At 45.5% G+C, this 16,005-nt stretch overlaps 1 protein-coding gene across 4 annotated transcripts in view; it reads left to right on the top strand.

The window, feature by feature from the left end:
- LOC147017223 (uncharacterized) overlaps positions 1–16,005 on the top strand; it is a 284,769-nt gene that overhangs the window by 56,550 nt on the left and 212,214 nt on the right. For all 4 annotated transcript variants that reach the window (XM_085846675.1, XM_085846676.1, XM_085846673.1 and 1 more), the window contains one exon: positions 6,519–6,667. In XM_085846675.1, the coding sequence (XP_085702801.1) occupies positions 6,519–6,667 (149 nt within the window). The remainder of the gene's footprint in view (positions 1–6,518; positions 6,668–16,005) is intronic.

Here is a 16,005-nt window from a genome sequence, read left to right as displayed (position 1 = left end):
CTCTGATCTCATGTCTGGCATTGAGGACTTTCATCCATTGTTGGGAAAGCAGGATCAGCAAGTCCAGGATAGAGTGACCTGGTCTGAATCCAAATTGATCGGAAATCAGGCCATTGTGGAAGAGGAAGGATTTAATGTCGGAAGCGATGACGTATTCCATAACGTTGCTGATGATTTGGAGAAGGATGATCGTTCTGTTGTTGCAAGGATCTGTCTTTGCACCTTTTTTATGCAAAGTGGTAATGTTTGCTGATTTCCAAGCAGAAGGCAATGACCTTGAGCAAATGAGGCGGTGAATAAAACAGATAGAGGGTGAGCAAGAGCAGCAGTGCAGGTTTTTATGACACATGGTCTGATGCCGTCTGGTCCGGTTGCAGAATCAGTCGAGGTTTGACAGCAAACTCTCCACCTTTTCAGGAGAAAAAGATCAGGAACAGCAGGGTGTGATTGGTAAAGTGGGTTAAGAAAGCGATGGGTTTGGGACACAAGATTTTGAAGCAGAGTTTCGGCATTTAGCCTTTTCACGTGCAGTGTCAGCTGTGCGGTCATTTTAGGTGAAGGAGTGGGTGGAGGGGGAGCATACACGAGAAACAGACTTGGACGCCACCAGGATTTGGAGGAGCGAGATAGGTTTGAGAGTTCAGACTTGGGGCTCTGGCTGAGCCATTGAAGAACATTTATCGTTTTCTTCCTTAGCCACTCCAGTGCAGCATTGGCTGTGTGCTTCGGGTCGTTGTCATGCTGAAAGGTGAACTTTCATCCAAATTTCAGCTTTCTTGCAGGGGGCAGCAGGTTTTCCCCTTGGATTTTTTTGGTATTTTGTTCCATCCATTTCCCCTGCCCCAGTGCATCCATGACAAGTGCCCCAGTCCCTGCAAATGAGAAACACCCCCATAACATGATTCTGCCACCACCATGATTCACATTAGGGATGGTGTTCTTTGGTTGATGTGCTGTGCTGTGTTGGGTTTGTGCCAAACGTTTCGTTTTGCATTTCGGTGAAAAAGTTCCATCTCTGTTTTGTCAGACCACAAAACTTTTTGCCACATGGTTTCAGAATATCCAGTGTTTTTTTTTGCATACCTCAAATGGGACTCAAGGTGGGCTCTTTGAATAATGGCTTCATTATTGCCACACTTCCATACAGGTCAGACTTGTGGAGTGCTTGGGATATTGTTGTCACATGCACACAGTGACCAGTCTTTGCCATAAAGTTATGGAGCTTTTTCAAGGTTGTCATTGGCCTCTTGGTGGCATCTCTGATCAGTCTCCTCCTTGCTTGGTCATCCAATTTGGAGGAACGGCCTGATCTTGGCAGCGTCTTTGTGGTGCCATACGCCTTCCACTTCTTAATAATCGTCTTGGTTGTGCTCCAAGGGATACACGAGGCCTATTGAAATATTTTTATACCCATCCCCTGATCTGTGCCTTTCCACAACTTTATCCCTGTGGTCTTTTGAAAGCTCCTTGGTGCTCATGGTTGTCTTTGCTGTGAAATGCATTACCCAGTCGAGGAAACCTACATTAACAGCTAATTAACCTCTGCCATCTAAGATGGATGGGGGCTACTGTTTTCACTTCTGTCTGTTTGTTTGTTTGTTTGTTTGTGAACAGTATTACGGAAAAACTCCTCGACGGATTTTGACGAAAGTTGGTGGGGGGGGGTGGGGGGGTTAGGTCTCGTCCAAGGATCATGCCATTAGATTTTGGACTTGTTCCAAAATCCAATATGGCCGCTATGGCGGCCAATTTGAAAAAATATTTGATTTTTTTTTTTTTGCATTTCTACATGTTTTAAGTGATTTCCAACCCCCCCCCAAAAAAAAATTGTTCGAGAAAAAAAAATTTTGCAACTTTTTTTCAACAAAATTTCGATTTTTTTTTTTTGCATTTCTACATGTTATAAGTGATTTCCAACTAAAAAACATGCCAAAATTATAATTGCGGCTGATTTTGGAACTTCAGGTGGATATACCCACGTAAATTCAATTTCTGTCTCAAGGAATCTCGTTATGACGAATGAATTGAGTATGTAAAGGTAAAAGGGAAAGTTGCAAACTATAACTCTGTGAGCACTGTTGACGTCAAATTGAATGAATAGGATATCAGGTTCACTTGAGTGACCTCGCAGAATTGGCGGCGGAGGTTTTGCACTCTACCGAGTGCTCCCCCTCTAGTTTTATTCTTCAATGATCAGAACCACAACAGTTTAATACAGGTGGAGCCCAATTAACTAGTCTGTGCTCTTGAAGGTGATTGGTTACATCTGGTCTAATTTACAATTGCTATTATTAGGAGGGTGGACACTTATCCAACCAATATATTCTAGTTTTGTATTTTTAATTAATTTTCTGAAACTTATCGAATTTGTTTTTCACTTCGAAGTTGTGGGTTACAATGTGTAAATAAAGGTGGAAAAACTCATTCAATGCAATTTCATTCCCACCTATAAGGCAACAAAACGTGAAAATTTTGAAAGGTGGTGCAGACTTTCCATAGGTGCTGTGTTTGTGTGTGTTTAGTGAATAATATTAATTGAAGAATTTACTTCACTAAAATTATTTATTCAATGTTGTATCAAATGCAATCCAAGAGGAACTTGTTTACGTGAAAACCTACCAAACATTCTCACAAGGCTTGATCAAACAATCGGCCAAATACGCACACGCACACACACCTTGACGGAAGTGCCATTACTTCCTGTTGCACTCTGTACCAGGAAAGGCACCACAATGGCAACACTTTTCTCACTGCTCAGTGGGGTATTTCACAAGGAGTAATTTCTTCCCACCTCTGGTGATTGTGTCTGCTCTTATCCTTTTAAATGCTGATCGTCAATGAAGGAAGCAGCACGTACTATTTTTAGCTCACCTGGACTTAAGCCAGGCGAGCTTATGCGATCGAGCAGTGCCTGTTGGTGAGTGAGTCAGTCGGTCCTTCAGTCCGTAAACACATTAGTCATTATCTCTTTAACCAAACACATAGTTTTGATGAAACTTGGCCACAAGCCTCATATCGGATGCTGAACGAAGGTGTATTTACCGAATCAAAATCTGTGCTCATTAAGGGGGTAAATAGGGGTGGGGGAGGGGGCGGGTTATGTAACATTAGGTCAGGTATGGGGGCATGCGCTGGAGCAGCGCGTCACTACGACCACTTTCCGCCGGTGTTCCAGGAGCCTCCATCTGGCCTTTCACATTCTTAGAGCAAGACTGGAAGCACCAAGGACTTGAAGACTCTGACTTTTGTCTTCTTGCACAGGTACTGACAGTGCCACACCCCATGATTCATTGAATCCATGACTCCCCAGGCCCGATCCAGCCGTCAATTGACCTCTGCATTACAGCCAGCAAAGACATTAATATCACTGCCAAGGGTAAGTGAATCTATCGGTGACCTCAACATCCTTACCACAAAGGTACACACAGACAAGATGGCAGCATCCAAGATGTCATTGAAAACCTGGATCTTAGTTTTGACCTCGGAAACCGGTAATCCGAGCGGCTCAAAGTCTTCATTCAGCAATTTGAGGGCCCCCAAAAGGATATCCAGAGTCATCTCAAAGATGACTGCATCATCTGCAAAATCAAGGTCAGAGATCTTGACGTTCCCAAACGATGCACTGCAGCTTGATTTCTCTGAAATCCTCTCCAGAATCCAGTCCATAAAAGTGCTGAAAGGTGTGTGGACCAGTACACACCCCTGACTAACTCCAGTAACTACTGGAAATAAGCCGGCGATGGTATCACATCTCACAGCACTGTCAGTACCAGAGTATACTTCAGACATCAGATTGATCAGTTTTGGTGGCACCCCACGAAGCCCAAGAATCCTCCAGAGGGCATTGTGTTTCACTGAATCGAACGCTTTGCAGAGATCAACATAGGCTGCAAGCAGCTCCTACCAAAACTCTCGTCTGCGTTTGAGGACCCGAAGGGCAAAGATACGGTCAATCGTTGACCTCTGGTGTAAAGTCTGACTGCTCTTGGCCCTGGTGCTCAAGCAGATGATGGCAAGCCCTATCGATAATTATCTGAGCAAAGACCTCACCCAGCACTGAGAGCAGCATCACCTCTTGGTAGTTGTTGCAGTCCTGGCGATCACCCTTCCCTTTCCAGAGAGTGGCAACAAGGCCCCTCTTCCAGTCATTTGGGATGTTGCCTGTGTTCCAGGCAGAGCACAGAACTGCATGCAATGAATTGAGTACATCATTTCCACTAGCATTTTCCACCACAGTTTTACACCTCAACTCCCTGAACAGCTCAGCTCTGCCATTAAGCCTGGCCCTGTGACTCTAGACAATGGTATCCAGTGTCCCTTGAGAGACAAAATTCTTCTTTGCCCTCTGGTGAGTTCAAAGATATCCAAGACATAGTGGTCTTGAAGGCACTCCACAACTCTTCACGATTTCCCCAAAGCACCCAGACCCTCAAATCCCCGCTCAGCCTGTTCACAAACTCCTTCGCTACCCTCTCATCCTTGAGCTTGCCAACATTCAGCCGAGGCTGGGATGGTACCATTCTCCTGGATTTACGCTGCAACTTCAGAGTTACTACCAGAAGCCTGTGGTCAGTGTTGAGGAACTGAGCACTCTTGGAGACCCTGCAGTTCTTGATCATCCTCCAGCAATCATCAACAAGCACATGATCGATCTCCTTTGCCACACCACCAGTGTTGGAATACCAAGTCAAGCGATGAGCCTGGTAGTGCTGAAACCATGAACCAGTCACCCTAAGTCCATGACTTCTTGCAAATTCAAGGAACTTGGTGTTATTCTGGTTCACAGTTCCAGACCCATGGGGACCAATACATGTCTTATAACCATCCCTCTCACTTCCATTTCCATCCATCCATTGGGACCATACTCTGTGCAGTGTTGGTGCTGCCTAAGCAGTCTCCTTGGCTATTGGACACAATCCTGGACGGGTCGCCACTCCAACACAGTATACCAGCATGCTGGCACTCATTTTGCCGATCTTGGAAGGATGACAGGCCGAGTTAACCCCCACTTAGTATCAATTCAACAGTTGAGCGGGATTTGAACTCGACCCCAGGATCCCAAGCCTGCCAACTTCCATTTGATGCATTAAAATCCCCCAAGATTAGAAGAGTATCTCGCTTGGGGTCCTGATCAACCACAGACTCGAGCGTGGCATAGAATGCATCCTTCATGGTGAGATCACTCGCCTCAGTCGGAGCATCTTTCGAGACCAGGGAAACGATACCCAAGGAGTGACTAATCCTGAGTCTCATAATATGCTTGCTGAGCAGTGTACATCAATTATCATTGGTGTCAGCTTATTGGACACAGCTAAAGCAACTTCTTGGGCCTGGTAACCATCAGAGCGACCAGACCAATAGTGGGTGTACACTTGCCGTGATCTCGCACAATCCGGTCTCCGAACCTCAGAGAGTACTGCAATACCGATGTACAAACACTTGAGCTCAGATGATGACATAGACAAGTGATCATCCTCTCTTAGGGATAGGACATAGCAGGCATCCACCCGAAGGCACCGCCTCAGGTTAACCCAAAGGAGACCGCCGTCTGGTGGATGACACCTCAGCTCCACCCCGTCGCACTACCGCAATCCGACCCGGGAAGGTTACCCCATGGTTTTCTTCCCATCGTCAAAGAGAGGGAGTTCCGAAGGCTTTGCCCTTATCCCGTCATCCGGTGAGCTGCCCTGGAGTGGGCAGTTGCACAGGAGGTACTCACACGGAGTGGGTTTTCAGATTTCTTTGCGTTTTTCTTGTGTTTTGCGGAATGAAGGTTTTTATGGTGGCCGGAGTGCAAATCCTGCCACCAACCTAAAAAAAACAACCCAACTGCAGGATGACGTCTGCACACAGTTGGGCACAAGATATGGATGGCCATTGGCTCACAAGCAGCTCCTCCGCCCTGACTCCCCCCCCCCCCCCCCAAAAAAAATGTTATTTGCTTTCTTCTCTTAAATTGTACACACAATTCCAATGAAACTTGACAACATCCTTCATCACCCTTGATGTACCAAAGTTTGTTCATGGCATTAAACAGAAAAGCAGGGTTGAAGGCGTGTGTTGGGGGGTGGGGGGCGGGTTGAATGACTGTTGCTCCGGGTCCAGGTGAGCTTCAGGACATGCGGGTCATATTTTTCTGGTCTTTGGTATGATTCAGCCAGGGTTTGGAAAAAAATGTTTTGCTGCTACCACTATGTCCACTTTTGTATTTTGACTTTGCATTTGGCTCCATAATCTTTCAGGTAGTATTGTGGCTTTGAGAGCTTCTTTGATTTGAGTCTCCTTGCACCACTTTTTTTTCTTTGACTCCTTAATTTTATTTTTTTATTTTTGCATGGTAAGAATGAAAGGAATTATACATCCTTTTTAAAAAATGAGGTGTTTTGTGTTTCCACCAAAATATTTAAGTGTGAATCTCCCTTCAACATCCATTCTCTCTAAGGTTGATGTCTCGTTCTACCTTTAAACATGAAGTTTGAAGGTTGTAATTTTTTATGCACTTGTTTTGCTGATTTTAGGGAACAAAGAAGCAAAAGAGGAAAGTTCACTGCCCACCATCTATGAAGAACATTGCTGCATTAAGGGGAGGATTCAAATGGGTGCTTCCTCTGCTGATTCGAAGGAAAACGTGAAGATTGAGATGAAACCTGAAGGCAACACTGATGAGGTGGTACTTTTGCATCTATCTCGCACTTAGAAAATGTTCTGGGAAGGCAGTCTACATATAATGTGTGCCATTATAGTAGGATGTGTGGACCGTTCTTTCATAATTTGTACTAACACGAGCATTTGCAACCAAATTGCAGTGCTGGGCTATATATCAAACTTATCGGCGCAATAAGATATAGAAAAAATATTGTAGATGCAAAACGCAAGGATCCTGAGCCTGTGCCGAAGACACAGAGGAGGAGGATTGTTTGCACTGGTACAATCGCCACATCTGAACTCTGATTCATACCCCTTGTTAGGAGAGCTTTTATCAAGATGGCAGAGCACGCATAAAAAGAAAAAAAAAATTATTGCCCAGGGCAGCTCACAAACATGCTGCCTTCAGAGCAACAAACACCATAGCCAACCACACCACTCGCCCCACTCCCCCACCATCGTGGTTGATACACATTTCATCCCCCATGCACCCATTGTAAACAAAAAAAAAAAAAGCTAAAGACATACGCAAGAATGGGACGGGTTGAGTGCTGGACATCAGAATGACGTGCATGTCTGGAGGCCTGGCCGAGCCTTGCACTGGACGTGATGCCGTAATGATGTCCCAGAGAAAAGAGTGTGACAAGCAGAGGATCGGAAGGATAAATCTGGCAACTTCACTGGGTGTGCTCTGGCTTTCAAAAGGAATTGGCCACTGTGGCTAATCCAGGTTTAGAATGATTAGCCACAGGAGAAACGAAATAGCCACATATTTTATTCAAAGGTTTTTTTTAGCAATATGAAATATGTTAATTTTAAGGCGGATGTGTGAGTTTGATGGGTGAGGTTGGTTGGATGAGTGAGTTTGACGTGTGAGATTGGTTGAATGAACGACCATCAGGGAAGGTGCTGATTGTGTGTGTGTGTGTGTGTGTGTGTGTGTGTGTGTGTGTGTGTGTGTGTGTGTGTGTGTGTGTGTGTGTGTGTGTGTGTGTGTGTGTGTGTGTGTGTGTGTGTGTGTGTGTGTGTGGAGGGGGGGTATGGTCGTTGTGCCTTTAGTAGGTGGAAGTGGGGGATGGGGGTGGTTGTGGACCAGGATTGGACCAACCTCATGCCAGTCAAATTCACTCATCCAACCAATCTCACCCAACAACTTCACTCATCCAACCAATCTCACACATCAAACTCACTCATCCAACCAATCTCACACATCAAACTCACTCATACAACCAATCTCACCCATCAACTTCACTCGTCCAACCAACCAAAGTCACCCATCAAACTCACTCATCCAAACAAACTCGTCCTACTACAGGTACTACTACTGATTGTGCCAAAACTCACCTGGTCATCCAAACAGTCGTCCTACTACAGGTACTACTACTGATTGTGTCAAAACTCACCTGGCAACCACTGACCCAACGAAGCATGCAGCGCCGAGTAGCGCTGAATCATGCCAAATCATTCCAGAAAAAAAGAAAAAAAAAATTTTTTCAAAAAAATTAAAATAACATTTTAAGACGAGAATCATGGGAATCATGCGTAATTTCGTTCGATTTTTTTTTTTTTTTTAAACTAGAAACGTTTGAAACTACTAAAGTTAGTATATATAAGCTTGTACAAAATCACACGTGATTCCCGTAATCAAAACAAACAAAATGGCGGCAGTCTCAACGAAGGTTGAATTCTATGCTAAAATCACCCAAAATTCGTCTAAAACTGGTTAAAAAAACCACTAAAACATGGATTAGCCACAGTGGCTAATGGGTGGTTTAAAATATCAGCCACAGGTAAGGGGGATTCGCCATGTGGCGACGTGGCGAGCAGCAGCGCACACCCAGCTTCAATATACATTGTTGAAGTCTGATGTCGGGCCTTCCCAGCTTCTTCACCACTCCACAAAAGTGCAGTTGATGTTCAAAAATACCTATTGTGATGTTGTGTTTGTGTGACAATGGCACAAACACCGCTTTTAATGAGAGCACCCAAAAGGACAGATTACATGGCGATTAACAGCTATTTATTTGAGCTGTTGTGCAGTGGGTCATCATTACGGTTATAGAAACATCAATAGTGTGTACTCCCCAAGCACCAGCTATCGCTGCAGTGGTCATGATGCGTCAGCAGTAGTGATTGTGCAATCTCAATATATCGCTGGACAGCCGATATGTGGAGGGACAATAATCGATTTGCTCAGCCCAACCACCTTGTGTTCTATTGATTGACCATGTTTTCTCTCTGCATTGTTCTTTGCTTTTGAGTCATTCATTTTTAAAGGCCTCAACCCATTTAAATTTTCAGTTGTCAATAGAATCTTTGAAGCATATCATTTTGAGAGATATATATATATATATATATATATATATATATATATATATATATATATATATATATATATATATATATATATATATATATATAGTATATATATATATATATAAAAAACACACACACACACACACACACACAGTAAAACCCCGCTATTCTGAACACTTCTGGGACTGGACGAAAATGCGTTCATATGTGGGGTGTTCACATTATCGGGGATTAGGGTATCAACCGACCATGAACGCGTCATCTGTATTCGATAGATCACAAAAGTCGTTTAATAAATACATACACATCTAAATACACATTCCACAGACAAAATGAGCACACAATTATTGGCATTCAGTAGTAATAATACAATTATTCGAATTATTTGCCACGGAAAGATAGAAAATTGATAATATCAAAAATGCAACGCAAAATTGACAGCACGAGAATCAAAATTTGAAATTTATACAATTACTTGTATCAAAGCCAAGATGTTATAAAACTCTGTGGTTTCGATGTGGCATTCTCCAGGACATGAACTTGAACTGAATGTTCGATTCTTTCCAAAGGAGCGAGCAACTCTGCCCATCCTTGATTCAGAAAGAGAGTTTTAAGCTTTTGCACACAACCGAGTCCATCTTGTACCGTCACCTGCATCTCTTCCACTTCCTCTTCGTCCCCATTCTCTTTGTCCACTTTCTCTTCGTCATCGTCTTTCCGCATTAAATCATTCTCCCATTCGTCGTCCTCGCAGTCATGAACGCGCACCGTATCGTCGCACCGAACGTATTCCTCGGGGGGTCACATCGTCGCATACGCCAATCTCTGCACCGCGTGAAATGAGCTCGTGCAGGCTGAGGTCCCAGTCACTATCGGGTGACTCGGAAGGGAAGCCGGACTTGACGAAGCACTTGGTAATCGTCGTCGGCTGGACTTGATCCCATGCATTGCTGCTCCACTGAACAGCATGGAGAACGTTGACGCTCTTCAAGATTTTGTTTACATTTGAAGCGGTATCGATCTTCGACAGCACGTGCCAGAGCAGCCGTTGTTTGAAAAGACGCTTCAGGTTGCTTATCACGCCTTGGTCAAGGGGCTGCAAGACCGATGTAACGTTCGGAGGCAGGAATTTTACAGTCACGTTCGTCAGCGTCACACCCATTGGATGAGACGGCGCATTATCAAGGAAGAGAAGAATCCTCCGCAGTTGGTTTCGCATCTTCTTGTCCAGCGCTTTCAACCATTCAACGAACAACGCCGAGGTTCTCCACGCTCGTTTGTTTGCTGTCCACGACACGGAAGGAATCAACTTTGATGTTACGAAAGCAACGTGATTTCACTGCGTTGCCGATGGCGAGTGGTTTAAGTTTCTCGCCCGTCATACGAGCGCACAACAGCAGCATTATTCGATCCTTTGACGACTTTATACCATGACAGGAGTGTCCTTTTTCCACCAGCGACCTTTTGGGTAGAGCGTGGAAGAAGAGACCAGTCTCATCGGCATTAAAATGTCTTGTGGCTTGAAACCGTCACATAGCAGTGGCAGACGCGTTTTCCACTCCTCTACTGTCGTCTGATCAATGCCACCACTCTCGCCGCTAACTGCACGTGCCGAGATCTTGTTTCGAGCTTGAAATCGGGCAAGCCAGCCGTTGGATGCCTTGAAATCCACCTCACCAATGGCAGTCACGATTTCTAAGGCCTTCGCTTTTACCATATGTCCGCTGGCAGGGATCCTCTTTGAACGGGCAGCATGGAACCATGTGTGTACGCGGTTGTCAATGTCTACGAAACTGCCTCCTTTTTGTCGACTTCGCGAAGATAGGGCCCCGTCTTCGAATTCCTTCAATATCGACTCTTTACGACGTAAAATACCATTCACTGCACGCGCCCAGCGAAATTCCTAAATCAGCAGCGAGTTTGCGTTGTGACTTGGATTCCGCTTCCTTTACCAGACGGACTTTATCTTCCAACGGCAGATCGTGACGCGTTTTCGGCATTTTGGTGTATCGTACTGCGTGAACTTCAATAGCAAGTGAAGATTGATGGAAAGGGAGGTGTGCAGGGCCTTCTTGTGCCCCTCCCTCAGGGGGAGGCCTCTGCTGATTGGACGAAATTGTAATTCTTGACGCTTATTGGTTGATTATCATTGATTAATTTAGAAACAGGTTCTAGTTAAGTCACTGTATCTCTTCACACCCCACTGCATTTTCTATCCACACCATTGCGTCCAGTAAAACGAACTGCGCGATGGGTAGTCATTAGCAACGGCGTTTGTTTGTATGACGTTTGCCATGCATCCGCGGCTGAACAATGTCCATGTTTCGCACCGATGCCTTCAAAGGTTGGAGTAGCGTTCACAGTGCGGGGTAAAAACTGGTTTGGGACTGGTAAAAAGCATGTTCATATGCGGGGTGTTCAGATTTTTGGGGTGTTCAGATTATCGGGGGCACTATGTACAGGATTTCCTGTCTAAAAATTCGGGACTGGCCAAAAACACGTTCATATGCGGGGTGTTCAGAGAGCGGGGTTTTACTGTATGTGTTATATATGTATGTATAATATGTATGTATATATATATATATATATATATATATATTTTTTATATATATATATATATATATATATATATATATATATATATATATATATATATATATATATATATATATATATATATATATATATATATTGTTACGGCTGTGGAAATTCGCAATACACCATAAAGGGTCCTTTGATCAGTTATGACGCTCAGTTTATGTGCAGATAGTTCCCCACCGTTGTTTAAAGGGAATACGTGTGATTCATTGGGCTGCGACTCTTTGAGATAGCCGTTTTTCTGTTCTATCGTTATTTTGGACCGTCCGAAGACTTCATAAGAAGGCCCCGTGACGTGAAAGGCCGACAACGGCACGCGAGTTTTCCTGCCTTTTTTGCGGAGCGGGGCTGACGGGAGAGGCTGCGAGAGCTCGCTGGCGATTGGTGGATACGGGGTGTGAGGCGGCCGTGAGGAGGAAACGCCCCTTTTCGAGGAGCTTCTCGAAAGGGCGAGATGAGAGGCGGAGCCAAAAACGGGGAGGAGCGAAGGGCGGAGCCCCGCGCCATATAGGGCGGACCGCGCGCGAGCTCGCTCTCTTGGTGGACGTCGTGTTTGAGCTCTCCTCTCTCCTGCCTGGATCATCGCGTTGCATTCTTCCTCTCTCCTGTCCGGGACGTCGTGTTTGAGCTCTCCTCTCTCCTGCCTGGATCATCGCGTTGGATTCTTCCTCTCTCCTGCCTGGATCATCGCGTTGGATTCTTCCTCTCTCCTGCCTGGGACGTCGTCTTTGGACTCGTCGGACTCTGGATCGTCGAAGTGGGCTCTGGATCGTCGAAGGCTCGTCTCTCCCTCTGGGCGTCAAGTCGTGAGGGTTGCGAGCAGTGGTCCCGGGTCGAGGTGCGCACGAGAGGAGAGTGCCGGAGAGGGCTCGCCGACCGTCACCCCTCGAGGGGGCAGGTAACCAGCACGGTCTCGTGGGCCTATTCGGTCACCCTTTGGCCCACGGCATAAAGGTTTACGAACCCCGTCTACCTCCCTGCCTATGAGGAGGGTTTTCCTGTTGTTTTGTGTGAATGATGTGGCGCAGTGTCCCTGTAAAGTAAGACTGTTAAGTGCATGTACATTCTCATTACAGTCGGTTGTATTGCTTTCTGTTTGCTTGTTGCCTGTATATTGCATTGACTTTTCGTGTGCTGTTTAAATAAATGTCCTTGTGTGAAATGTATCCCGTTCGTCGTCTTTTTCCCTTTTGAAAGTGCCATCTTGAATCGCGGAAGGAATTGGTAGACGGGTGTAAGCACCCACTAAACAGAATCGCATCCGTCGAGGTCAGCGATAACACCGCTCGGTTATCCCTGAAGCACGGAACGGACTGCTTAAGCGGTTCGTGTCCAAGGCCGGCCTGCGGCGAGGTACGATCGCCCGGTTAACTACTCGCACAGGTACTAAGGTAGGTCGAATTTGGCGAACAATCCTATCCTGCGCGGGTGGCCAATTGGTACGATTGTGATGAGGTCGAAAGACCCACCTCTGACTAGCTCCCGGCGTTGTTCCAAGAGGGTCACGACAGAATTGTCCGTTCCGGTGGACGACGCAGTCGCGATTCGAGTTACGTGGCCGATCGCATGCCGGGCGGGCCAGAATTCGTAACTATATATATATATATATATATATATATATATATATATATATATATATATATATATATATATATATATATATATTTCTATACAGGGTGTCCCAAAAAAATATACAACTTTTCATCTGCAAAGAGGATGGTCATAACATATCCGAATGTTTGGTTGTTTCTCCTATGGGCCTGAGTACGTAGCTCAGGCAGATAGAATTCCTGAATCATTTCACGATAGTTCCTCTGGTTTACCGTGCAAGTGCATCCCTGGTCATCTTCAAAGAAGTATGGACGAATTCTCCCATACCAACCAACCGCCACCCACATGGTGATTTTGAGAACAGATCGAGGCACCAGTTCAGTTGATGCATTACCAGGATTTTCAGTTCCCCAGTACCGAAAGTTTTGCTTGTTTACCTCCCTGGACAAGTGAGCATGGCATTCGTCCGTCATGTGAAGTTTTTTTTGAGGAAGTCTGCATCTTCCTCCAACTTTCCTGAGAACCAATTTGCAAAGTCCAGTCGTTTGCGTTTCTGTTGATCAGTAAGCACCGTTTCCGTTTGAATTTTGTATGGAAAGGCATGAATGTATTGGCGAAGGATCCTCTGAACGGTGCTCTTATGAATGTTTGTCTTGGCAGAAAGTCGTCGAATCGATTTTTTTCGGACTCTGAACGACCGCAATATCTCACCATTTCCACATTTTCTTCACTACGACCACCTCTTCGACCACCATCCTCTTCCGCCCACTGTGACCCTTGTGAAGGTCACAGATGGTTCCCACATTGGTAAACTTTGCGATGGTGCACTTTATTGTCCAAAAGTTTGGTGCATGGTGCAAGTGGATACCGAAATGTCTCGAGTAAAGACGCACCTGTATGACACTTTTCGTCTGGTGCCAAAGTTCAACAATTTTCGTCCGTTGTTGTACGGTCAGTCTTGGCATTTTTCTGGCGCTTGCTTGGTATCAAAATAAACTTCCGGGTCTCTGCAACAAGAAATGAAGCATAAGTGACAAAATTACTGCGTTTTTAGGATCAAACAAAGCATTTTAAAAGTTGTATATATTTTTGGGACACCATATATGGCTTATGCCCCAGTTAGAATTGGTGTACCATATCCCTGTGTGTCGTATGAGGAGACCAGGGTTGCGTCAGGAAGGGCATCTGGCGTAAAAACCTATGCCAAATCATTATGCGGACAACAAAACGAATTTGTCTATACCGGATCGGTCGAGGCCCGGTTACCAACGACCGCCACCGGTACCGGCGGTCAGCAGGGTACCAGTGGAAATTGTGCTACTGCTGGGCGAAGGAGGAGAAGGAGACTGGGAAGGCGAGTCCAGAGGTCGTAGGAGAGGGGGAAGGGTAGAAGTGTGGAGGTAAGAGTTGGAACTCTGAATGGTGGGACGATGACTGGCAAAGGGCTAGAGTTGGCTGATATGGAGAGAAGAAAGGTGGACATACTGTGTGTACAAGAGACCAAGTGGTTGGGAAGTAAGGCTCGGAGCATTGGAGGTGGTTTCAAACCGTTCTGCCATGGTGTGGATTGGAGGATAAATGGTGTCGGGGTAATCCTGAAGGAAGATTATGTCAAGAGGGTATTCGAGGTGAGGAGAGTGTCTGACTGAGTGATGAGTGTGAAGTTGGAAATTGAAGGGGTGATGATGAATGTCATCAGTGCATATGCGCACCGCATATGGGGTGTGAGATGGAATATAAAGAAGATTTCTGGAATGAGTTAGATAAAGTGGTGGAGAGTGTATCCAAGGTTGAAAGAGTGGTGATTGGAGCAGATTTCAATGCGAATGTTGGGGAAGGGAATAAAGAGGATGAGGAGGTGATGGGTAGGTACGGTCTCAACAAGAGAAATGTGGAAGGGCAAATGGTGGTAGAGTTTGCAAAAAGAATGGAAATGGCAGTGGTAAATACGTATTTCAAGAAGAAGGAGGAACACAGGGTGACGTACAAGAGTGGAGGAAAGTGCACACAGGTGGATTACATCTTAAGCAGGAGATGCAACCTGAAAGCGATTAGAGACTGTAAGGTGGTGGCAGGGGAGATTGTAGCTCGACAGCATCGATTGGTGGTCTGTCGGATGATTGTGGAGGTGAGGTTGTGGAAGAGAGTGAGGGCTGAACCAAGGACCAGATTGTGGAAGCAGAGGAGGAAGACTGTTGCGTGGAATTTAGGGAGGAGGCGAGACAGGTGTTGGATGGTGGTAAAGATGGGTGGGATGATTGGGCAACTACAGCAGAAGTGGTGAGCGAGATAGCTCGGAAGGTACTTGGTGTGACATCTGGACAGAGGAAGGAAGATAAGCAGACTTTGTGGTGGAACGAGGAAGTACAGGAAAGAATAAGGAAGAAGGGGTTGGCGAAAAAGAAGTGGGATAGTCAGAGAGATGAAGAAAGTCGGCAGGAGTACAAGGAGTGGCGGCCAAAGGCAAAGAGAGAGGTGGCAACGGCTAAGAAAAAGGCATATGACGAGCTGTATGAGAAGTTGGATACAAAAGAAGGGGAAAAGGATTTCTACCGATTGGCAAGACAGAGCGACCGAGCTGGGAAGGATGTGCTGCAGGTTAGGGTGCTAAAGGACGTAAATGGGAATGTACCGACGAGCGAGGAGAGTGTGTTGAGAAGGTGGATGGAGTACTTTGAGGAGCTGATGAATGAAGAACATGAGAGAGAGAAGGTTGGAAGAGGTGGAGATAGTGAATCAGGAAGTGGGGTGGATCAGTAAGGATGAAGTGAGGACTGCTATGAAGAGGATGAAAAGTGGAAGGCGGTTGGCCCAGATGACATACCAGTGGAGGCATGGAAGTGCTTCGGAGAGATGGCAGTGGGGTTGTTAACCAGATTGTTTAATAAAATCTTG

Source organism: Eptatretus burgeri, chromosome 11 (assembly GCF_056783735.1).
Source record: "Eptatretus burgeri isolate ZD-2024b chromosome 11, Ebu_testis_v1, whole genome shotgun sequence".
Classification (NCBI taxonomy): domain Eukaryota; kingdom Metazoa; phylum Chordata; class Myxini; order Myxiniformes; family Myxinidae; genus Eptatretus; species Eptatretus burgeri.
The sequence above is the reverse complement of the archived record's forward strand: the minus strand, read 5'-3'. Positions and strand labels throughout refer to the sequence as shown.